Here is a 25,000-nt window from a genome sequence, read left to right on the forward strand (position 1 = left end):
AAGAGGTAGCGTCAGAAACTTTCTACCCTTTTTCACAGCTGTTTTTAATTTTATTAATTTTATTGTCGGGCTTTTCTAAGGGTATAACGCTGCAGCTTCAGCATTGTGGGTCAAGAAATGTTGAACCGGCTCTGAACTGGAAGATGATAAACACCTAAGTACTGTCCAGGGCCCAATGAATCCACCCAAATAAATGTTATTTTAAAAGCCCATTAGTGTGTGTGTGTAGGTGTGTGGGTGTGGGAGAACCCTGTTGCAAATAAAATTTTAACACAATTTTTTTTTTTTGTTAGTGGCATTTTTCATAAGACTTCACAGCCTGTTTTTATGTATTGTCTGTCATTCTGCAGTATTCATTTGAGTAGGTTTCTGTGTTAACTCAGTAAACGGGAGCCCATTCTGTGCCAACTCTGCATTTTCTAGACAGCAATGCTCTGCCAAAGTCTTCTTCCTCGGGATTGGGCAGAGGGAAACAAATGCCCACCCAATCCAGGAGCCGTGTTCCAGTACAGGATGACTTGTAGCTTTGTAAACATTGGGTTTCCTTCAAAAAGAATAAGCAATCTGATACAGACAGAGCATGGTCCCTCTGAACCAATGCAGTGTGAATTTCCCTCCCTTACAGTCAGCTGTCATGTAGGCAGGGCCCTCTGTTCCCTTGTCCTGAGCTGCCGTTGTGTCATGTCACATAAAATATTGAAAAATCTGTTTCTGCGGTCTGATGTTCAATCTGCTCGTTTCCCCCTTAGTTCATGTTGCCGGGTTCCCCTCCTTGCTGTTTCACAGTGACAAATGTCTGGAAGACAGAATTACTTAGCATTTTAACAACTTTAAAAAAAGTTATGTCTGCGTAATGGTATTCTGCAGGCTGGCGCAGCCATCTTGTGAACCGAGTCTGTGAGATATGGGGCTACGTGCTTCTTCTCCCTACCAGCACCCTTTCTCATCATTCCTCCATGCCTCTGAATGATGGCTCGTAATTTATATCTGAATTAGTGTTAGCTATGGTTGACAATAATCTAAGGCTGACTCCTTACCTGGAGTATGTAATGTGTGAGACAGGATGGTGGACTAGAACTATTGGTCTGATCCAGCAGGGCTCCTTTGATGTTCTTATCAGGAGAAGGCCTCAACCTCTTTGTCGTGTTGTTGGACCTCCAGACCGATTGGTCACTGTGTGAGATTGCTAGACTAGATGGACTACTGCAGGGGTAGTCAACCTGTAGTCCTCCAGATGTCCATGGACTACAATTCCCATGAGCCCCTCCCAGCGTTTGCTGGCAGGGGCTCATGGGAATTGTAGTCCATGGACATCTGGAGGACTACAGGCTGACTACCCCTGGACTACTGGTCTGATCCAGCAGGGCTCTTCTTTGGTTCTTCTTAGGTTCTTAGGACGCCACCATGAGGTGACATCCCAGAAGGTTCTATAATATTAAGACAGCCATTTCTTCACCCCATAAGGACCATAGACAAAATGGCAGAAGTTTTTTGAGTGGATTGCTTGATGAGTGAGATTCAGTACCATCTATGGTGCTTGTGTATTTTCCACAGATGGCATCACAGAGTTTTCTGAGTTGTCTTCTGTTTTGTACCATGAAAGTGGCATTTATGGAGGGCAGAGCAGAGATACTTAAGAGCAGCACTCGTAATCCATTCATCCTTTCAGCCACCCCAGTTTTCTTTTGTTTCACACTCTGCGAGGGCCTCAGTCATGGCCAGGAAATCTACCTGTGCCAGACAAGATCTTAATTGAGCAGACGTAGGCAAACCAGTTGGCCTAATTGTGACATGATGAGGCACCATCCTCTATCTCCAACTCTGACTATAATACTACAGTTAGGTCAGGTATGGCAAATCTCGACAACTTCTTCCCAGATGTCTCTACAACGTGGCAATATCACATCATGTTTCAGCCTTCATTAATAATTAACTTAAACCAGACTTCTTGGAGTTAAAACTGCTTAATCCCAATGGCAACAGAATTGTCTTAAGTGTGCATCTACTCTAACCAAATAGGTTTGCAGGTTGCAATCTAATGAACTGCAGCAATGTTTGGGGTTCTTTGCACAAGACTGCTGAATAAATAATGTATTGGATTAGCATGTTAACTTCCTTTAAGCCACTTGTAGGTGGCGATTTATGCAACCAAGGGAATCGGCAGAGGAATTAATATAACTCAATGTACCCATGCTTGTTTTGATTTGGTAATCGGTCTCCTGTGCACACTAGAAGAGCACATCCAGAGCCTTAATGTGCAGAGGAAAGACACTTTTCTTAACAGCACAGAAAACGATGCTATATAAGAGGATGCAAGAAGCCTGATCTTCCTTTTGCATCACTTTGCAAAGAAAAGCTAGGTTTTTTTTGTACCCCACATTGTACTGCCCAAAGGAGTCTCAAACTGGCTTACATCGCCTCCCCTTTCTCTCCCTACATCAAACACATCGTAAGGTAGATGAGGCTCAGAGAGCTCTGAGAGAACTGTGACTGACCCAAGGTCACCCATCTGGCTTCATATAGAACCAGGGGACTCAAACCTGGTTCTCCAGATCAGAGTCCGTCGTTCTTAACCACTACACCATGCTGGTACTTGTTGGTCACTGAGGTTATCATCAAAGTCTTTTCTCCTTGTGTCCCCACATGCCAAACTTTTCTGGCTGGCTGCTAGAAAGAGCACCCTTTGTCTAAGTATCCCACAGCACTAGAACTGCTCTCAAAGAGGTCCAGTTCCTATCTTGCTGCAGTATATTTTCGATCTCGAGCAAAGACTGTCCTGTTCTCCAGTGCTTTCACTGTTGAACTAGTTATCCTAGAAATGGAATGTTTTTTTGCCAGCTTGGTGTAGTGGGTAGGAGTGCGGACTTCTAATCTGGCAAGCTGGGTTTGATTCCTCGCTCCTCCACATGCAACCAGCTGGGTGACCTTGGGCTCACCACAGCACTGATAAAACTGTTCTGACAGTAATATAAGGGCTCTCTCAGCCTCACCTACCTCACAACATATCTGTTGTGGGGAGAGGAAAGAGAAGGTGAATGTAAGCAGCTTTGAGACTCCATCGGGTACAGAAAAGTGGCATATAAAAACCAACTCTTCTTCTTCTTCTTCTTCTTCTTCTTCTTCTTCTTCTTCTTCTTCTTCTTCTTCTTCACTGTGTTGCTGGTGGTTTTTCCAAGTTTTGATTTTGTAGCATTTCAGTGGCTTTTCCTTGTTGCCGATGGTTGTGTTTTGGAGTAATTCTTGTTGTTGGCTTTTGTTGCGATTGAGTGTGTGTGCTTCTGTCCTGCCAAACACCTTAAATATAAAGCGTTCCTTAATGATATCAGACACCTGCAGCCATCTCTCCTTAGCAGTACAGCAGTGTACCCTCGTCTGCACTTCCGCTCCGGTAAAAATTGAAGTATGTTCCAAAAGGATTTGCCGGCTGTGAGTTCCATATATTTCAAGATTGGACTTTTCTCTTCTTAATCTCCTGACTCTGCCTTCCTCCTCCTGCCTGCAGTATTGTGGAGTACAGACGAGCAAGACATTAGATTGGAAACCAATGCAAATAGCCTTATTACCATTACAATTGAATCCTGCAATTACATTTGGAATGATTACTGGGAGCCTTGCAGTGTTGCTCCATCTAGTCCTGCAAGAGGAAATCGGTAATTTAGTTTAAAACCCTGTTTAGGTGAAATCAGACCCACTGTCGTCTCTTCTTGCACAGGGACTTGCAGTGCACTGCAGACCTCCATATTCATGAACATGTGATCTGGAGCTTCAAATTTCACATTCCAACCGCATTAGCCGCCTGAGACCCCTGTCTGGGCGTTTGGGGGGAAACACCACACACAGTCTACACTTGGCTGCTGCATAGTTTGCAGTTTTGATTGTCTGCTCCATGATTTTCCTTTGCTGTGGCTTGTTATGTCTGGTGATAATTGAAGAGCGACTAAAAAGCAGGTGATGTGTGTGTTGAAGCGGGTGAAAAATCAATTTAAAGTTCATAATTTCCCTCTGTTTCAGGCGCTCATCAGCTCGTAATTCCAGCAACTGCATTTCAGATGTTTCATTAACTTTATAATTTTTTCTTGATTGCAAATGTGATTTATGTCCTCTGATTGGAACACAAAATTTAAACAAAAGGAAGTAACTATAAACTCAATGCTTTAATCACCCTTTCAGCTCATGTTGTTGGTGAGTCCACATTTGGGTGTATGTGTGGGTTTTTTTTTTCTTCTGATACATTTTTGCCCAGCTGTCCTTTGTACTTTTGACAGAAGGTGCTCGACATCGATTTCGGTGTATGGGAAGGCATCTGCAGAGCACCCTGCTCACTGCAGAAAATCAGACCCTTCCGCAATGGGAAAACTAACTTTGTTTTCAGATAAAGCCAAATTTCTTGGTTCTAGTAGCAAATGTAGAAAATCACAGGATTTGTTGCTTTTAGCAAATTGTAATGGATAAGCTAAAATATCCATACAAAGAAATGGGTACTACATGTCATCAGGGCTTAAACATAGACTTGGGTTTTCTTTCCCATTAAAATCTCTTATAGCTCAGCAGGATCCACTTTAGAGAAATTTTGATTAGCTGTTCTTAGCATGGTTTACCAGGTTATGACTATGTATCAGTTAATTTTCACATACACTTATTACCTTGCTTATCTGTTTCAACCTCAAATCTCTTTCCTCCTGCTGCTCATTTTGCGTCAGCCAAAAGGGAATTCACAGCTTCAAGTTTTATGTTGAAATTAAAAGCTAACCTTTCTGTACCTACTTACTTATTTCATTTGTACTCCACTTTTCTCCCCAATATGGTCTCAAAGCATTGACAATGGTTTTCCAGGATGTCCTTAACAGTAAGCGTTTAGTAGCTAACTCCATGCATTTTAAAAAGGAAACCTAGAAACCACTTGTGTGTAATTGTGACCAATAGATTTAGAACAAGAGACTGTGTTAATCTCATGCAAGTTTCCAGGTTGTCAGTCTGACAAGGAACAGTGTTCCAGTCTAAATCCTGTCATCTGGGCTTTCTCTGAACAAATCTTGATCTTGTACATCCAACAGGGAGCACAGCATTCGGTTTTTAATCTGAAACGGGGTTTTTTTTAAAGCGTTTTCTTTTTTAATGCACTAAAAATAAGCATCAACCTGACCTGTTACCGAAGACAAGTCCGTAGCTTCTGATAACATATTCTCCCTGTATTCCTCTTGGCTTGTCAGGGACTTTAAGGAGAGAACTCATGACATGGGCAGCACAGCATCTGACTGCAAAGCAAGCCCACCGAGGCTCGCAGCGTGACAGCCGAGCTTTCCAAGACCCCTTTCTGACATCTCCTAACGTTTCTTTCCCAGACCTGCCATCTGACTATAAAATGCAAGTGTCAGGGATGACACCTACTTTATAATCTCTGCAAAGCAAACCTTTTCGTAAGAGAATTTGTTGACAGTTCAGAGATTCGAAGTCAATTTCAATTCCAGCCTGTGGAGGAGATGAGATATTCCCTCCCTTCCCCCTACCCATCTATACAACTGATGTGAAAATTGAAGGCGGGTGACTATTCAGCCCCTAGCAAAGCACGGTAAATAAATATATTCCTGAGTGTCGAGGAATCTGCTAGATGAAAGGATATGTTAATGACATTCTTTGCTGTGTGTGTGTGTGTGTTTGTGTGCTTGGAAATCTCTCGTTTAAAATTTAATTTGTTAGTGGCTGAATACCTGCCATAGCGAGCGTCTTCTTTCCGAGTTCCCTTTCGGTTTGGTTTTGCTTTATTAGCTCAGTAAGTTCTCTCCAAACAGCCTCTGTTGAAATTAATGTTTGCAATGTCGTATTTATGATTTTAGAAGGAGACGTATATCTGTCTTACGCGGGTGTAGACATTGATCATACCATAAATAAATTAAAGGCTGAGTGCTTCAGATTGACATATGTTTGAGTGATGAGCTTGTACGGATGGACTGCAGCTTTAACTTTTACCATTTCATTTCAGCCCATATGAGCAGCGGTCTGTTGGCGTTGGCCTGTTAATGTCTCTTGAAAGGATGTCCTTTTGTTAATCATTACTTCAGGAGTAAAGGGTTGTTTGCCCAGGAAATACCTATAGAGATTACCCCTCAGGTCATGAACACAATGGTTGTCATTAACCAGGAGGGCATAATTTAAAAGTCTCATGTGCGCAAGCTGTGAGAATTCAGGCGAGATGTATACATGAATGAATGTGCCCATTGGATGACTGGAGGATGAGAAATGTTATGGTTTTCTTCCTAGCCACAGTCCAGTACTCAACAATGAAATCGTTCTGAAATTACAGTAACAGGTGCAGTTCATTGTTGTCAATGAGCCTCTTGTGGCGCAGAGTGGTAAGGCAGCATACATGCAGTCTGAAGCTCTGCTTATGAGGCTGGGAGTTCAATCCCAGCAGCCGGCTCAGGGTCGACTCAGCCTTCCATCCTTCCGAGGTCGGTAAAATGAGTACCCAACTTGCTGGGGGGTAAACGGTAATGACTGGGGAAGGCACTGGCAAACCACCCTGTATTGAGTCTGCCATGAAAACGCTAGAGGGCGTCACCCCAAGGGTCAGACATGACTTTTTTATTGTTGTCAGAATCCAGGGTATGTGATTCATGTTGCTAAAACTGGGACTGCATGTGTACATTGTTGCCTTTTGTGGGTTTGTATCACCTGGACTTTTGCCTCTTTACAGAGAGACAGAGTAAAGCCTTATAATTTGCAATATTTGGGGATGCATCTGATCCTCATAATGGTATGTCCAGGTCAAAGTGCAACTGTGGGATTTCTGAACTAAGAGTAGCTCTCCATCAGGAATGGAGTCATTCTTATGTATTCTCCAACCCTAAACATATATTAAAAGCAAGACCTGTGCCGAACCTGTGATCCCAGAGAGTTGAGGAATATGGAGATGGGAAATGACATTCCGCTCTTGAGCTGGCAGTGATGCAGTGGGAACAAAGTGAAATAAAGATGACCAAACAATTTTTCTCCTTGCTTACTGAGTAAACAAGGATGCTAATACCAAATGTATAGTTTTCGTAGGCTTTTGCAAAGTATACATATGTGCTGCTAAGTGACCACCAACATGTCAATCAAGAGGCTTTCTAGGCAAATGAGAGGCTGAGGCCGGTTGCCATGGCCTCCCTCTGCAGAGCCTTTCTTGGTGGTGTTTCATCCAGCTACAAGCCCTGCTTGCCTTCATGATTTTAAGACAAGGAAATGTTCATTGTGATGTATGTTCAGGTTTCTTGGTAGATCCAGGACTTCCAGAATGTCTTTTCTACTAAAGTTCAGCATCATGCCTTTGGGAAAGGGCCCAGGCAAAGGAAGTCAGGAAGACTAAGGCCCCTAGACCATTATCATGGCTCAACATATTTTCTCATGTGTCCGTTTGTACAAGGCAGGGTCCTGTTTCGTGGAGAAGTATGCATATGTGACAACGTTAGCCATTCAATCATGTCTGATTCTTGGTGATCCTATGGCTCAACCATCTCCACATCATTTGGTCTTGTACCACTTCTTTTAGTTGCACGGTGCTATAGCCAGTGTCCATTTGGATCATGTCTAACCATTGTGTTCTTTGTCAGCCTGGTTTCCTTTTACCACTGACCAATCCTAGTATAACTTCTCTCTCCAACAAGTTGGATTGCATGATATGGCCAAAGTAAGTCAGCCGGTATTGAGTCTGCCATGAAAACGCTAGAGGGCGTCACCCCAAGGGTCAGACATGACTCGGTGCTTGCACAGGGGATACCTTTACCTTTACCTTTAAGTCAGCCGGAGTTTTGTGATATATCAGGCTTTATGCATTCTAGTATTTCCTTTTTTGTTACTTTTGCTGTCTAAAGAATCTGCAGAAGTATGCCCTGAGCTCCAAAAGGCATTGCTAGGGTGCTGGGTTGGCACCGAGGGGTCATAACAGTAATGCACAGGGAAGCTTTACTTTTGATGCTGGAAAGTCAGGATGTTAACAGCAAAATATAAATATTCCAAGGCCACATGGCTTTAATTCTAGAGATGCTTCCAACATTCTCTGCTCCTTCAGAGTGTTCAAATTCAGCAGCTTGGAGGTCCACTGTCAAAGTCAGATGATTCTCACAGTTTCCAAATTCTTCCCTGGTAAATCCAAAGCAGATAAGAATTCTGTGCTCTTTCATTCCACCCCTACTTTTGTGGCCTGCTGCTCATTATATAATTGGGAACCCCGATGATGGTACTGTTTAGACCGCTTGTCATGAAAAGGCCCTCAGAAGTCAGTGTGAGTTGACTTGCCTTACATCAGCAGCAAATCTGGCAAACACACCGCGTACCTATACTGTCATGCTGTTTTCTCCTATGTGACTTGAATGTATAATATCCATGGTAACAGGAACCACAAATCTATGGTTCCCATAATGCACCAATTGCTGCATAGGTTGAAGGATCGCTTCTGCACGCACTTGACATTGTATGTCAATGTCCTCCTGTTGATAGTTCTCAGGTAAGTATTTTTTTTTCCAGGGCAGCAGTAAACCTTTGGCTCTGCAGTAACATTTCAGATGATGAGCATTTCCCTGCAGTTAAGGTTTATAACCTTCATACAAGGGAGTGCAGGAAAATACTGCGGATCATAAAATAAAATGCCATGGGAAGATCCCAGGCTAGGAGAATATTTGTACCAATATTTGGGGAATAATTTTAGAAAGTTTCTTTGGGGGGCAAACAGTTGCCTTGTGTCCACAATCCCCCCCTTGTGTCCAGTCAGTGAATGGAGAGGGGGAGCAGGTATGGGCACGTTGGGCGCCCCTTCATGTAGTAGCTAGCATATGCACATGATATCAGTGCATGGAGGAAGTCTACATCTGTATGCTCCCTCCACATGTTTGATCACTTTTGAAAAGCCACAGTTGCAATGAGAGATGGGGCTAATATGCATCCTCTTCCTCTGTGTGTAGATGCCATGCTTGCAAATCAGCCATTTCCCTAACACCCGTTCCTCCTCTATATATGTGCACTAGGACCCATTCCATGTGGGCTGCAGCACAATTGGAACATGTACATGGGCGCTTGTACTAGCAAGAAAAAGTCTTAAGGGAAGGAAAAAAATCTGTTGTGCAGAGACTGCAGGTTAATGCCTTATAATGTGAATATGGTTCATAAATGCCTTGTACTGCTGTTAGCCACCTTGGCAGCTCTTGTAAGGGCAGAAAGGTGGGATATTAATTCTATAGTTATGTCTCTAATATATGGCTCAGTTGATACATTTGAATACATGAATTTGCCTAATACTGAAGCAGACCATTGTTCCATGAAGGTCAGTGTTGTCCTCTCAGACTGGCAGTACGTCTCCAGGGTCTTAGGCACTTCCTTACCTGGGCCCATTCTGCACGTTAGATAATGCATTTTCAATGCACTTTAGAAGTAGGTTTTCCCTTTCCACATGGTGAATTGAGAGGTGCTGGGCAGGTATGGGTACGTTGGCTGCACCTCCATGCAGTGGCCAACACATTCATTCATTCATTCATTCATTCATTCATTCATTCATTCATTCATTCATTCATTCATTCATTCATTCATTCATTCATTCATTCATTCATTCATTCATTATTTGTATTTCTATACCGCCCATTTCTTTGCAGTTCTGGGCGGTTTACACAGAGCATTATAACTTTTCATTTTTCTTGTTTACAGCGATCCTTCAACCTATGCAGCAATTGGTGCATTATGGGAACCATAGATTTGTGGTTCCTGTTACCATGGATATTATACATTCAAGTCACAGGAGAAAACAGCATGACAGTATGGATACGCGGTGTGTTTGCTAGATTTGCTGCTGATGTAAGGCAAGTCAACTCACACTGACTTCTGAGGGCCTTTTCATGACAAGCGGTCTAAACAGTACCATCCTCGGGGTTCCCAATTATATAATGAGCAGCAGGCCACAAAAGTAGGGGTGGAATGAAAGAGCACAACATTCTTACTTGCTTTGGATTTACCAGAGAAGAATTTGGAAACTGTGAGAATAACATGAACTACAAAAGCATATTGAAAGTGCATTATCCCATGTGTGCAGAATGGGCCCTGATCCTTTTAACTGGAGACTCCCGGACAGAATTTGGGACTTTCTGCATGCCAAGCAGAGGCTCTACCATTGAGCCACAGCCCCTCCCATGTACTTCCTGTGCCTTCTAATGCTAACTGAAGCTTCTCTATTAGAATAAGAATGTCCAGAAAGCTACAAAATAGTTTCAGACTTGGAAATGTAAAAGCCGTTCACAAAACAGAATACAAAATGTTCACAGAAAATTGGCTCAAGTTTGAAAATGAAAAAAGAACTGTCAATATGTGGCTTGTTGGTGGTGCTTCCTAGATGCCATTTTTAAAATTATTTACTTAGAAAACATATCTGCAGCTACCCCAGAGACCTGCTGTTGAAGGATTAAATAGCCTTGCAGTAGCATGTCATAGGCATAATGCCATAAATGAATGTTAAATGACTTGAATCTCAACCATAGAATATAGCCATAGGAAATCCAATGCAGAAATCCAAACAGAAATCCAAAGCAGAAATCTCTGCTTTTATATATATCATAAAAGGATATTCCTAATATTGTATGCATTTAGCATAATTTGGAAATGGGCACTTTATGTATCAATGGAATTTTGCCTCCATAATACACTGATGCAAGAGAGTATCAGATGTTAATATGCCATGGGCAATCAATGGTCCATCTTAGCCCAGGATCACCATATGGTAGCAGAAGTTTAAGGAGCCTTTCTTTCTCACTTATGTTTATTTGCAAAGCTAATTGACCGGTTATTCCTGTCATGGCTTTACTCATAGCTTAATGATCCAGCACATGAGCTGTGTGCAGAAAGCCCTAGTTTTGCTGTCATGGTTCTCCAGTGAAATGGTAGAAGGGCTGAAAAAGACCTCTTCCTTAGACTTAACTTTGGAAAATTTCTGCCCTCCAGATGAGACAGCATCAGACTGTACGGACTACGGTCTGCTCCAGTATTAACTGGCTGTGTTCTTGTATTGATTTTACCACCCATGTCTATTTGAGATGTTTTCAAATGATATTAAAACAATTCAGGCAATGAAATGTTCATTTCACTGGTTTGTACTTCCAAGGATTAGATCCTTCCAACATTTCCACTGGGACGAGCTCTTGTTTACTCTTAAACAGGCTCCTCAAGAGCCCCATTTGCCGCCCTCATACATTTTAAGAAGTCAAACATTAGTCCTTTGCAGCGTTCTGGGTGAGAGAATAAAACAGGATTTGTGCATGCACGTTTTTTGTGGTTGTTGTTCAGGGTACGGTTAATGTAATTAGCAATCCAATTATACTTGTAGAAGGGGAAGTTGTATATATATTTTTTCTCGCTTTTCTCTAAAAGGTAAAGGTAAAAGTATCCCCTGTGCAGGCACCGAGTCATGTCTGACCCTTGGGATGATGCCCTCTAGCGTTTTCATGGCAAACTCAATACGGGGTGGTTTGCCATTCCCTTCCCCAGTCATTACCATTTTACACCCCAGCAAGCTGGGTACTCATTTTACCGACCTCGGAAGGATGGAAGGCTGAGTCAACCTTGAGCCGGCTGCTGGGATTGAACTCCCAGCCTCATGGGCAGAGCTTTCAGACTGCATATCTGCTGCCTTACCACTCTGCGCCACGAGAGGCTCATTCGCTTTCCTCTAGTTGCCATAAATTGGCTAACTCTCACCATATGTAGGTGCTCTCCTTGATGAATAGACAAAGGCTATTCAGTGTACCTGGGGAATTGGTCTTCATAAGTATGAAGCAAGAGTTGATCCGTTGAATGTGGTGCAAATTCATTCAGAACTATATCATTTCAGACCTTCTTTGAGACTAATCTGTTGGGCTCTATCATAGTATCTGAAGTACTGTGTGCAGTTCTGGAGGTCTCACTTCAAAAAGGATGTGGACAAAATTGTGAGGGTTCAGAGAAGAGCATCAAAGATTCTCCTGGATCTGGAAACCAGATCTGGAAACTATGAGGAAAGGCTGAGGGATTTGGGAACGTTCAGCTTTGGGACGAGAAGGCTGAGGAGGGACATGATTGCTCTCTTGAAGTATTTGAAAGGTTGTCACTTGGAGGAGGGCAGGGAGTAGTTCCTGTTGACAGCACGGGATAGGACCCACAGTAAGGGGTCCTCCCACAGTGATTGGGAAGATAGGACCCACATGTAGAATGGTACTGGCTAGATATCACAGTCAGAGACGTTCAGCAGTGGAATCAGCTACCTAAGGAGGTAGTGAGCCCTTCCTTACAGGCAGTCTTCAAACAGCGGCTGAACAGATACTTTTCATGGATGCTGATCTTGCATTGAGCAGAGGGCAGGACTAGATGTCTTGTATGGCCCCTTCCACCTCTATGATTCCTATTATATTTTATTTAAGGAGGTGTACCCTGAGCAGTATTTTAATCATGAGCCTGGCCTTTACAATTCTGAAGGTGCATGCATGTGATCTGTGGGGAAGTGTTTGTTTGACGGTGGTTTTGGCAGAAGGGTTTTTAAAAGCAACATTTGCAGCATCATTTTTTATGTTCTGCACAGAATTCAATCCTGATCCACTATAATTAAGTGTGCAAGTCAAATTTCAAGGTCTGAAATAATATCACGTATTGTTTCATTTACTCAGCAGACGTTATTCCTGAGGAAACGTACATCCACAAGAAAAACGCTGGCATATTAATTCTTATGGATAATGAGATCTGCAGGGAAGCTTTAACCTTAGGGAGGATCCGTTTTCTTAACCTTTTGTATCATGATGCGTTTTAAGGCCTTCCTGTCACTAAAACATGACAGAAATCACCTGAAGATTTTCCCCATCTATCTATCTATCTATCTATCTATCTATCTATCTATCTATCTATCTATCTATCTATCTATCTATCTATCTATCTATCTATCTATCTATCTATCTATCTATCTATCTATCTATCTATCTATCTATCTATCTATCTATCTATCTATCTATCTATCTATCTATCTATCTATCTATATTCCCTTTTACATATATATATTTAGAGCGTTTGCTGGCAGGGGCTCATAGTCCATGAACATTTGGAGGACCACAGGTTGGCTACCCCTGATGTAGCCAAACCTGGCTACCAGATGTAGCCATCATCTCCTTTAGCACCTTGTGCCTGACAGGCCAGTATCAGTTGAGAGGAGGAGGTGAGCAGATGAGACAAAAATTAGCACCAAAGCTGCTGAAGAGAGGAGGAGAAAACCTCGCTGCAAACAGCTGTGTGTGTGTGTGTGTGAGAGAGAGAGAGAGAGAGTGAGGGAAGTATTGTCAAAGAACGTTTGGGGCATGTCTCTCCTTTCCATTACTCATAGGCTCCCCCTTCCAGGAGAGGGACCCACATTTTAAATGGTAAGAAAACCATGGAAACCGAACGCACAATGTTGTTGGCGTTGACATGTCAAAGTGTTGTGTTTCACAAAAGAAGCTAATGGCGCCGTTCGAATGGACCCTTCTCATCACATAGCTGCTTGCAGCTCAATCAATCCCTTATTATTATTATCAGAGTTATTCAGGCAGAGGCCGTCGTGCTAGCATCGCTCATAATCAGCCCTTGAGCCAGATGTAATTTGCAATTTGTAGCATTGTATTTTGAAACAATAATGCATTAAAATCTACAGAGTAGGGAATTAGAAGGATAGTAGTCAAGAGGACACATTTACAGAGAAGCTCCTGCCTGGAACCCTCCCTCCCCAAGGCTCGTATAAGTGGACACTGCTGATTTCAACAGAGGGGTGTGATGCCATTTTATTTGTAGCTCAATCGATTTGTGGGTCCCCCCCCCATCCTTGTCATCTTGGAGGGCTTATAACGGTACGGCAGGGGGTTGAATTTTTTTTGCGGTAATGCATGGCTTTTACACGCCGAACATTGGTTCACGAAGGGCGGGAGGGATTTTTGCGCGGCTTAAGTAAGTCAATTTGCAGCTGATGCCACAGCCGACGGAACTGAACTGCCTCCCATAACTGTCTAAATGCCGCCCTCATTTTCATCATTTCGAGGTACTAGTGTCGAGAAACTCGTAACAGAAACATTTCTGAGGCTGCCCACTCTTCCAGCCCTCTTAAGGATTACTGGGAAATGTCAGCCGTTTATGACGTTTTCCATAATAACGCATGAACAGCACGGCACGCTTTTGTATGACTGGGTACATGAATAGCACGTGATTTAGAGGCTAAAATGGACTCCCAAGGCTTGTTCTCCCCTCACCCCTATGTCTTATTTACAGCCGTTTTAACATCCTGCCAGCTAGATCTCTGTAGAACGTCTAAGTCTTTAGTTAACTAACACAGCACTGCAGCGTTGATTAGATAAAGCTAACTGGAGGGAGAGCATTTCTGAGTGCATTAAGCAACAGTAATGTAAGGATATGTTGGCCATTAAGAGTGTGCATTACCCATTAAAGGCTGGTTTAGCTTGTTAAGATTGCCAAGCTGTTCTTTTTGAAGAAAGAAAAATGTCTGTAGCTGAATTGTGTCTGTGCATCCTGTCTGATGTTACCCTGGACTCTTTCATAGCCATCCTGCTAAAATTAGTAGGCCTTGTCTTGGAGGTAGGCTTGCGAGCTCTGAACAAGCTGTTGCTATTTCTTTTTTCAATTTAAATTTTATTCCTTGTGTTAAGACAGGGGTAGTCAACCTGTGGTCCTCCAGATGTTCATGGACTACAGTTCCCACGAGCCCCCTGCCAGCATTTGCTGGCAGGGGACTCGTGGGAATTGTAGTCTATGAACATCTGGAGGACCACAGGTTGACTACCCCTGTGTTAAGAGAAATAGACCACAGAAGAAAAAATAAAAAGATGGTTACATAATATTGATATAGATTCTTACACTCTCCAGCATATAAACAATATATATCGGAGATACTTGTTGACATAATTCAGATCGGGGGTAGTCAAACTGCGGCCCTCCAGATGTTCATGGACTACAATTCCCATGAGCCCCTGCCAACGTTCTCAGTTTGACTACTCCTGATTCAGATGATAGCTCCAATGTTCATAAAATTCTTCTGGGGGTCTTTTATTTGCCAAGTTGGTCATTTTAAACATTGGTAAACTCTCCGATTTTGTCCAGCCATATGGTCATTCCTGGTAGAGCTTGCTGCTGCCAAGTTTGGGCAAATTATTGCAGTTTCTGACCATTATGTGTTGGATGTTTCAGAGTCAACATTAAACTTTCGTGTTCTTTTTCCTGCCATTGATGTAATCGTGGCTGATTACTGAGGCACTTGTGTCTCAATGGCAGTCTTTCTGTTCCTAATATGCCTCCTTGATTTGGTCATAGATGGTGTAATTTATCATGTTAGAGTTCATCTCCTTTCATGAAATTTGGATGATATTGAAACATAACTGAATGAATTAATTACATGCACAGTAGCAAATCAGATTTCTGCTCCGGAGCTCCAGATAACTTTGGAGTGAATGGCACCCGTCAAGTATCCTCATTCAGGGATGGTTCTAAGAAATTAAGAATGATGTCACTGAAAGAACATGAAACTATTTTAGTCTCTTTTGCTGCCTACATGTTTTTTATATTAATGAAAACAACAGCAGTATTTCAGCCTTAATTCTGGTATGTGCAAAACCCAATTCAAACTTTACTATATATTTATATATAATTTCCTAATCTGGGAGATTTATTGTAGTTCGAGCATCTTTTTGGAAGTGTTGTTACACCTTTGGCCAATTTGACTATTTGATACAGGGGTTTAATTGGGTTTGTTAACTTAAGAGCATAAGAAAAATCCTGTAACAAAATAAGGGAGCAAGCCTCATTCTCTTGGCCATCATGCATCAAGTTTGCTTTAAATGAGGTCATCCTTGCTTTGCTTTCAGGTGGGTAGAATGGAGCATATTACATCTTGGTTGGTTTTAAATATGATGAATACATCAAAGGTAGCTCAGATTCTGAAGAGATCTGTAGGGCTAACATATTGTCTGTTGATAAGTCCTGCTTCCTAGTGTGTGCTGCCATTTTATCTCTTGGGTGGCAGGCAGGCATCCTATCACTGAAGTGGGAACAAGAATGAAACAGGAGGTCAAGCTTCAGCCTCAGTTCTTTGCCTTCCTTTATGACAGGGGTAGTCAACCTGTGGTCCTCCAGATGTTCATGGACTACAATTCCCATAAAGCCCCTGCCAGCAAGTGCATGGGAATTGTAGTCCATGAACATCTGGAGGACCACAGGCTGACTACCCCTGCTTTATAATGTGTGCAAACACACCATTTGCCCCTACTTAGGTTATGCTAGTTATGTTGCATCAGAAAAAGCTCACTGTCAGTGATTAATAGAATGGGGACAGTGATTAATAGAATGGGGAAGTCTGCCCAACCATTATGGTTGGACACCATCTCTGTCAGTCTTATATCTGCTGCCTGTGACCTCCTGCTGTCCAGGGATATTAAACTAGACAGTGAGTTCTGGAATAATGGACAGGTTGGAAAAATTTTGACCGTTCCTGAATATTGAGAATAAAACTGTTTGGAGTCTGAGATTTTTTTGTGCATGGACATCGTTTCACTTGAATCTTGAAAAAGCAACATTTTAGAGAAGAAGAGGAACAGTTGGTTCTTATATGCCACTTTTCTCTATCCGAAGGAGGTTCAAAGCGCCTTCCCTTTATTCTCCCCACAACAGACACCCTGTGGGGTGGGTGAGGCTGAGAGAGCCCTGAGATCACTGCTCGGTCAGAACAGTTTTATCAGTGCCGTGTGGAGCCCAAGGTCACCCAGCTGGCTGCATGTTGGGGAGTGCAGAATCGAACCCGGCATGTCAGATTAGAAGTCCGCACTCCTAACCCCTACACCAAACTGACTCTCATAACCGAAGAGCTAGTACAGAAAACCAGTCTAATGTACTGGATGTCTCCGAGTACTGAGTCATTATCTTTAGGCTGTCCCTAAGCCTGAGGGTAGTTCTGATATGTGAGACACACTCTGACTCCTTTAGCCTGTTCCCCCCAGGAATGTCGATGGAGTTCTTACAGAGTTTTCCTATCCATGCTTTCCTTCCATTCATGTAGCTAAGGTCACACTAATCAAGCTGTGCTTTTTGCAAGCTGCTTTGGAGGCCCATGGTTTGCTGATTGTGCAGAGTATCTATCTATTTAAAATAAACACAAAGCAAGCACATGTAACTAAATAATTTAAGGATATAACAGTTGTATTGAATTGTATAAGAGTCATTGTCTTATTTGGTCAGCTTTCTTTGCTGTTTGTTAGTGTTACAATTCCAGGATTGTCTTAGTTCTTTTGATTCTTCCCACAGCTACCCTGCTTGGGACAGTTTCCTCCCATACAGCAGACACACAAAATATAAACACTTTTGTAATTGGATTCTAAGTTACTGTCCTTTTTATGAGGAAAATTAACATTAGGGTTTTGTGGGAGTTATTACGGTAACCAATTGCCAATTTGAAACAAGACAGGGGTTTTTTGAGATAAATTTTTAGTAAATAGTGAGTTTTTCAAAAAAATGCAAAGAAAAAGAAGGAGGGGGGGAAGCAGTTGCCCCAACAAAGAATGAGATGAGATCAGTTACTCATGAAGATAAGATTTTTAAAAGAACAGCTGAGTGATATTCAGTGGAAAGGTATTGTGAATGGTTGTGTTCATAATTTAGTATCTTAGACCTTATTGTGAATGGTTGTGTTCATAATTTAGTATCTTAGACCAATTTGAAAGAGCCTCTTGTGGCGCAGTGTGGTAAGGCAGCAGAAATGCAGTCTGAATCTCTGCCCATGAGGCTGGGAGTTCGATCCCAGCAGCCAGCTCAAGGTTGACTCAGCCTTACATTTTTCCGAGGTCGGTAAAATGAGTACCCAGCTTGCTGGGGGGTAAACGGTAATGACTGGGGAAGGCACTGGCAAACCACCCCGTATTGAGTCTGCCATGAAAACGCGTCACCCCAAGGGTCAGACATGGCTCGGTGCTTGCACAGGGGATACCTTTACCCTTACCTTTCCTCTACCAGGCATCTCAAAGACCCATTACGCACGGGGGTTTTAGCGCTCATTCGGGGTCGAATGGCGGCGACTAAAATCACCGATAACGCATGGTGCCGGCTGCAACCAGCCGCAGTTTCGGTGCATGCCGCTGCAAAAGCCATGTTTGCAAAACGCGGAAGAAAGCGCAGCTTCCGGGTGACCGGGGCGCAACCAGAAGCGGCGCCCGGATTGCCGCGTGCATAATCGGTTACTCTGGGTTTTGCCGCCGTCGCGCCCCGCCCCGTGCATAACTGGTGTGCGTTGCATCTTTCCCCTCCGCGTTTTCCATGTGACCCCAAATCGCCGTTTCGGCGGCAGTGCATAATGGGCCAAAGTGGCTCACCTTCCCTTTCCTCTCCCCCACAACATACATCCTGTGACGTAGGTGAGGCTGAGAGAGCCCTGACATTACTGCTCAGTCAGAACAGCTTTACCAGCGCTGTGATGATCCCAAGGTCACCCAGCTGGCTGCATATGGGGGAGCGAGGAATTGAACCCGGCTCGCTAGATTGGAAGCCACTGCTCCTATGCCCTGCTGGCTCTCTTGACAGTGTAACATCCTCCTGACTCAGGTAGTTCCAGGTGGAAAGGTTCCATTGATTTTAGTTATTTTTTTAGACATTATTAGTTGCCTTTCTACCTTAGAGGAACTCAATAGTGACTTACAGTGTAAATAAATAAAATACCGTAAAATAAAAAAAACAGAAGTTAAAATTAAGAATTTTAAACTTTCATTGAGCGAAACAACTAATCAAATGCTGTCATGCATAAAACAGATGCAGTAGGAGGAGTAGGCCTGCTATAAAAGCTTCAGCTGAATTTGGAAGACTGTACCAGTACATTTATAGTGCCTGTCTCCTTGTTGCTCTTTGGCTTGTGGACAGCTCCTCTGCTAGTTCCCCTGCAAATATTAGACCTGGCCCCAGTTGAAGCTACCTATTCCTGCTGGACAGCTCCCCTGTTTTCAGCTCTCTAGCCCAGCGCCTCCAGGGTTGGCAGAAATATTCTGTTAGAAGTAATGAGCCTCTTGTAGATTTGTTCTCCCGTAGATTTTTGGTGTTGATGGTTAGAAGTAGCTGTAATGGGAACAAGAAGGCATACTGGTAAAGCTTACAAAAGAAAAGCAGTTAACGTTTTAATTGTTCTTTCGAGCTAATTTATTGGCAATGTGGACATCGCACCATTTCAAGACATTGACTTCCAATTACCATCTTTTCCCGCTTGTATGAAGAAGCATTATTGTACTTGAATGTAGACATCATTATAATAAAACACAGTTTTGTGAATAGCCCATTATAAAAACCTGCTAATAGTTACAAGGTGTTGGCCGTTAGATAGTAGTCCACCAAACGGTGAACTTTCCCACCTGTTCATCGCCTGTAGAGGAAGAACCACATGGTGCTGTATGCCTTTGTTGTTTAGCAAATCTTGTATGACTAAATTGTACAGGTGAGCTTTTGATAGTTAATGAGGGGTAGAATTTTCCTGGTTTGAAATAGCTTGCTGGAAGGGATTACGTGATAACATAGTGTCCCTTATTGTTGTAGTGAATTTTTATACCATTATGTATGTTTGTTCAGTTCCTAGGCTGCTTAGATTTGAGCCCTAGTTTGCAGGGGGGGGGAAGCAAGGGAGTATGCGGGGGGGGCATGGAAAATATATATTTTTTAATTGTGGAAAAAATTCTATAGAGAATTAGTGCTTTGATGGGAAATTGTGACGGCTGAAGCTTACTTTTAAAATAGCAATATTTTTTTTTGCAAGGAAAACTTGGTGTCTTGGATACAGCAGCCACTGACCGAAATTCCAGACACAGTTTGTTCCTTTTTAATGGGAGTACTTTCTCTATAAGGGGGGGGGGGAAATCTGCTACTGAACTGTCTCAATCAATTTTTGCGTGTTTTCATTAATCAGCGAACACGTGCTTTTCCCCGTTGCTCTTTATTTTAATGAAATCTGTGAATGATTCGCCAGACAGCCGTGATCTCATCAGTAACGTGTCAAAATGAAATCCACTTAGCAGATTACATGGGAATTATTTTTGTTGTACCAGTTTATTATTTCAAAGCTGTGTTGCTGTCACCAACTCACGCATTGGTTTAAACTGGCATTGGAATTATAAACAGCACTTGATGGGCCTTTCTCTGTTTGAAAGCCAGTAAAAAGCGACTGTATTTTGGTGTTGCTGATTTTACATTTAAATGTAAAGGCCTGTTTTACTTATTCATGACAACCGGTAGCCAATCCAGGATCTACTGAAGAACATTCTGCTTATACAAGTAGTTCTCCTGGTACACAAACTCATAAATTCTTTTGAGTTATCTAAACCTGTGTTTTGCTTATCCACTTGAGGAATGAGTCAGAGGCTGTGAAAGTTATTGAAAGAATCAGATTTTCATTTCCTGACCAAACTGGACTCTCTAGACCCACTCACCCCTCTTCTGGGCATTCTGGCATACGCACGGGGACCCCAGACTACCAGTGAACTGGAGAAATTAAATTAACAAGCAAGCACTTGTAGGAAATTTCAATCAGTGGTCACATCTGTAACCCAAGTTGCAATCCTTGCATCAGAAAGCCGTGCTGTCATTAATGCCAGAGCCATATCTTTTAATTATGAGGTTGATGGTAACAAAGTACACAACTTGTAACCTGAGGGTTCTTTCTGAGCCGCACATCACTTCCTTTCCCCACCCAAAATGTCTCAGCAGCTCAGGATTGTAACTGAACTGCCTCCAGAAGCACCACGACTCTTAGGAACTATAGAAATTGTAGCTAGGCTCTAGTATCGATTTAATGGTACTTCATTTTAAATCTCTCCCTAGATTTAATTTAATGAGAGCCAGTCTCTGTCAATAGGGAATCCTTTGTTAAGGGAAGGTTAGTTTAGTTAACAAACTTCATGGAAGGTTTTAGCTTGCTGGGGGGTAAACGGTAATGACTGGGGAAGGCACTGGCAAACCACCCTGTATTGAGTCTGCCAAGAAAACGCTAGAAGGCGTCACCCCAAGGGTCAGACATGACTCGGTGCTTGCACAGGGGATACCTTTACCTTTTAATAGAAAAGTATACTCTGCTAAATAATAACAATAATAACAACAACAACAACAACAACAATAATAATAATAATAAATATTATTATTTTGGCACTGTGCAGTCATGTGTTGGCCGGGTGATTTCTTTTCTTTCTTTACGGTGGTTTGACTTTTCAGCATTTTAATCTTTCGTTTCATGTACCCTCCCGGCAATGTTATATATAAACCGCCCTGAGCCATATTGAAGGGCGGGTTATATATATGGCTCAGGGCCCAGGGCCTTCAATATGGCTCAGGGAGATATAAAAATCTAATAAAATAAAAACAAAATAAATAAAATAAATTGGTTGAGTAGAGGGTTAAAACACTAGCAGGCTGAAGATTTCACAAGTACCTTGAGGCAGACTTTGACCTTTTTTTTTTTTTTGAGAATGGAGAAAGTTAATTTAACAGCCTTGGAGGATCTGGGCAATTAGCGAACAGGACATCAGCCACTCTGCCTCATCCTTTTCTCACACTTTTAGATAGGCAAGGTATTTTTAATTTGCAACCGTCATTTCACTCTGTCATGAAATAATTCTCTAAAAAAAATAGCTTTGGTTCCAATTGCTCAGGAAATGTAAGCAGCGTGTCCCTTTAAATTGTGAGTAAATGCTGAAACCTATGAGCAGATCTCTTATTTTAAGTCCCTTAGGAATATTCTTGAGAAAAATACCACAGTGAGTGTGATATTTGGTTTATAATGCTTTTTAATAGTAATGATATTCCTAGTGTTGAATAATAATAATAAGGTCAAAAGAAATTGCATTTTGAAGTATCTGAGATGTATGTTTTACAGTTCCCTTTTGTGGATTTCTTTCCTTTCCCCTCCCCCTCCCCCCATGTGCAGCTGTCTGTCAGATAGGTAGAAATGCCATTAAGGTGACTGCTGTCTTTCTATGCCACCTCCCTCCCTTGTTCAGTTGTCTCTGGTCCGAAGCTATTAACCAGGATGAACGTTTCTTCCCACCCCCAGCACAAAGCTCTTTCCAGTCAAAGAATGAGATAGACTAGAACGTTGACTTCCAAATTGTGGCCCTGTGAAACCAGCTGCCCTCTGTGATAGAACATGGTAGGCCATGTGCAGGAAGTGGCTTGTTTCTACTTGTGGAGGGACCTTTTTGTTGTGACGGTGGCCCCCCACCGCACAGTGCCTTGACTGGTGGTAAGGGCTTTCATTCATGCAAGCCTGATGTTTTTCCGTGAGCTGAGAATTGCACAGTCGCCAATGATTGTGTTCCACAATGGATGCAGTGGGACAGGTGGGAACAAAGATCCAAGACTATACATGTGGTTTACTGAAACTTGCTTTTAAACTGTAGATGATGTGGTTCTCCCAGTGTTATTTTGAGGTCTTTACAAGATGGAAGCCTCCACAGGGTGTGCACAGATTTGGCATGTACTATGAAGGGCGCTCCCCAGAGCCCTTGTTTGGAAATGACTTGGGAGGTACCGGTGAAGGAGGAAGGAGGTTTGCAAAAAAGAAATAAAAATAAAAATACAGGTCCTTGGGTTGCTAAATTTGATAGTTGCTGTTTCAGGCATACAGTAAAACATTTGCCGTGATTTTTAATGGTTCTGTTGCGTGTATCAGAATATGTGCTGATTTTAATCATCTTTTTCCTCCTAATGTGTATATTGTGTGTTATGAATTGTTCATCGAGTGCTCTCATGCTCCTGGACGCCTGCTGAAAAGATTTCTTGAACAGTTGCCTTCAGAAGGATGAAGTTTGTAAATATTATACACTTCTCTGAAAAAATGTTCCTCGGCCACTAAAGAGTGAAAGATGAATGTACTCTACCTTGAAAAGTTTTCATTCACATGCAAATATGCATAGTTTAATGTATGGATTAACCTCTTTGTCAATTTTGCTTGAGCCGACTGACTCCACTTATTCTGTAAGGCTTTTAATATGTAATTCCTCAGAGCAAACAGGGCCACAAGTGGTCACTTGTCATGATTTTACATCAAGAATGGATAAAGAATTGATTTCATTCATGAAGAAGGGAGACTGTGATTTGTTTTGAGTATTCTGTGCTGGCTATACATTCAGATCCTAAAAAATAAAACACCCAGGGACTGCGAAATTGCTTGTGGAATTTGTACGAGTGTTAAAAAAAACATGTTTCCCAGTTTTAAGCAACTGTCTGTATAGAACTGGAGCAGATAGAAGCAGAAGAGTTGTCTTTTTATACCCCGCTTTTCACCGCCTAAAGGAGTGTCAGAGCGGCTTACAGTCGCCTTCCCTTCCTCTCCCCACAACAGCCACCCTGTGAGGTAGGTGGGGCTGAGAGAGCTCTGACAGGTCTGTACTGTGAGAACAACTTTAACAGGACTGTGACTAACCCAAGGTCACCCTGCTACCCAAAGGTCACGCTGAGGATCACTGATTGATATTGTTGTGGCCATTAGCCATTTTCATTGTATTTGTCACACTTACACCTTAGTCTTCTTTCCTGAAGAGCTCAAAGAAGCTTGCAGATGGTTCTGAGCTGATCAGGTAGCTTACATAGTTTGAGTTATGACAAATGTCTTCAGGGAAGAGATTCCCAACCAAGGGTCAGAAGATCCCCAGGAGTCCATGGGAGATTCATAAAGGGTCTGCAGCCTTTTCTCTTCAGCCACAAGCTAGGGAACTGGCCACTGCCATCACTCCCCCACCCTGAGCATGAGAGAGTTCTCTCGTGGTTTCTGAGCCTGGGAGGGGGTGGAGACTTCACAACTATTCCCATATTAAACCACCTCCTGTCTCTCCTCCCTTCAGTCCTCCTCGAGCCTCCCTGCTATCACAGGTGGCATGTCACTTTCAGAGTGTGTGGCAGGAAGGCGTGGCCAGCATGGCAGGAAGGGGTGACATCACGTCCAGGGCTCCTCGAAGCCTGAAAAATTATTTCAGGGACTCCTCCATGGTCAGAAGGTTGAAAAAGGCTGCTTCATACAGTTGGCTGGCATAACAAAATCATGGTATAACCCAAGCTGACAATGGTATGGCATAGAACAAAGTATCGAGCATTTCACTTGGAGTGGTCCACTTTCATTGTAAAGCTTGTAATGCCAGTTGATGGATGTGAGCTTTCAGGGTGGTGTGCCATTATTCTCACAGAGAGGGCAACTGAGCCTCAGGTAGGTCATTTGTGAAAGTTACGTTGCTGAGTAATTAAGCAAGAACCACAACCAATGAGTTGTTCACTTAAAAATTCACTTAAAAATAGAAATCTCACCAGGAGAGCTACTAAAATTGCAAGCGATTTTCTTAACACCGATCAATCTGTGTGGCTATATCTTCGATAATTGCCTGTATTTAGCACTCTGCCTCCCACCCTCGTTTGTGTGGGTGTTATTCCGAAAACAAACACATGGTTTTCTGACGTAGGGGGAAAAAACGAACCAGCGTAGTTTCTGTGCTCCTCGACAAGTTAGCATTTTTTTTTTTGTTTCGTTATTAACAGGTTTGGCAAGCACCGAAAAGATGACAAGGTTGAGAAGATAAAAGTTCAAGAAGCCGTTACTTCAGAGGAGGAGAGAATACGAATGAAGCAAGAGCAGGAGAGGTAGATTTCATTCAGTATTTTGCTTAAACCTTGGTAGAGAATTTTTGTGTGTGTGCTTGGTATTTTTAGCGAAAGAATTTTACATGGCATTGGAGTTCGTTTTTTGGTCAAATAACCCTGATAGAAATGTATTTGTAGAGCTCCTGCAACGAATGGGAGGGAACAGAATTTATATTGGACATCAACCAAGATAATTTGACTATATTCCAGAGCTGTTATGGCAACCAGAAATCTGCTTTATGATTTGTAAGGGTTTTCCCCCCCTTCTTCCGTATAAGGAGCAAGTGGTGTAATAGCTACACGTGTTCTAAAACGGATTGTCATGGCACTTAAAAATATTAATATTTTA

At 42.5% G+C, this 25,000-nt stretch overlaps 1 protein-coding gene across 3 annotated transcripts in view; it reads left to right on the plus strand.

Annotated features, from left to right (window-relative positions):
* PARD3 (par-3 family cell polarity regulator) overlaps positions 1 to 25,000 on the plus strand; it is a 550,919-nt gene that overhangs the window by 401,329 nt on the left and 124,590 nt on the right. For all 3 annotated transcript variants that reach the window (XM_077303562.1, XM_077303560.1, XM_077303561.1), the window contains one exon: positions 24,550 to 24,651. In XM_077303562.1, coding sequence (XP_077159677.1) covers positions 24,550 to 24,651 — 102 coding nt within the window. The remainder of the gene's footprint in view (positions 1 to 24,549; positions 24,652 to 25,000) is intronic.

This window comes from Paroedura picta, chromosome 11 (assembly GCF_049243985.1).
Source record: "Paroedura picta isolate Pp20150507F chromosome 11, Ppicta_v3.0, whole genome shotgun sequence".
Classification (NCBI taxonomy): domain Eukaryota; kingdom Metazoa; phylum Chordata; class Lepidosauria; order Squamata; family Gekkonidae; genus Paroedura; species Paroedura picta.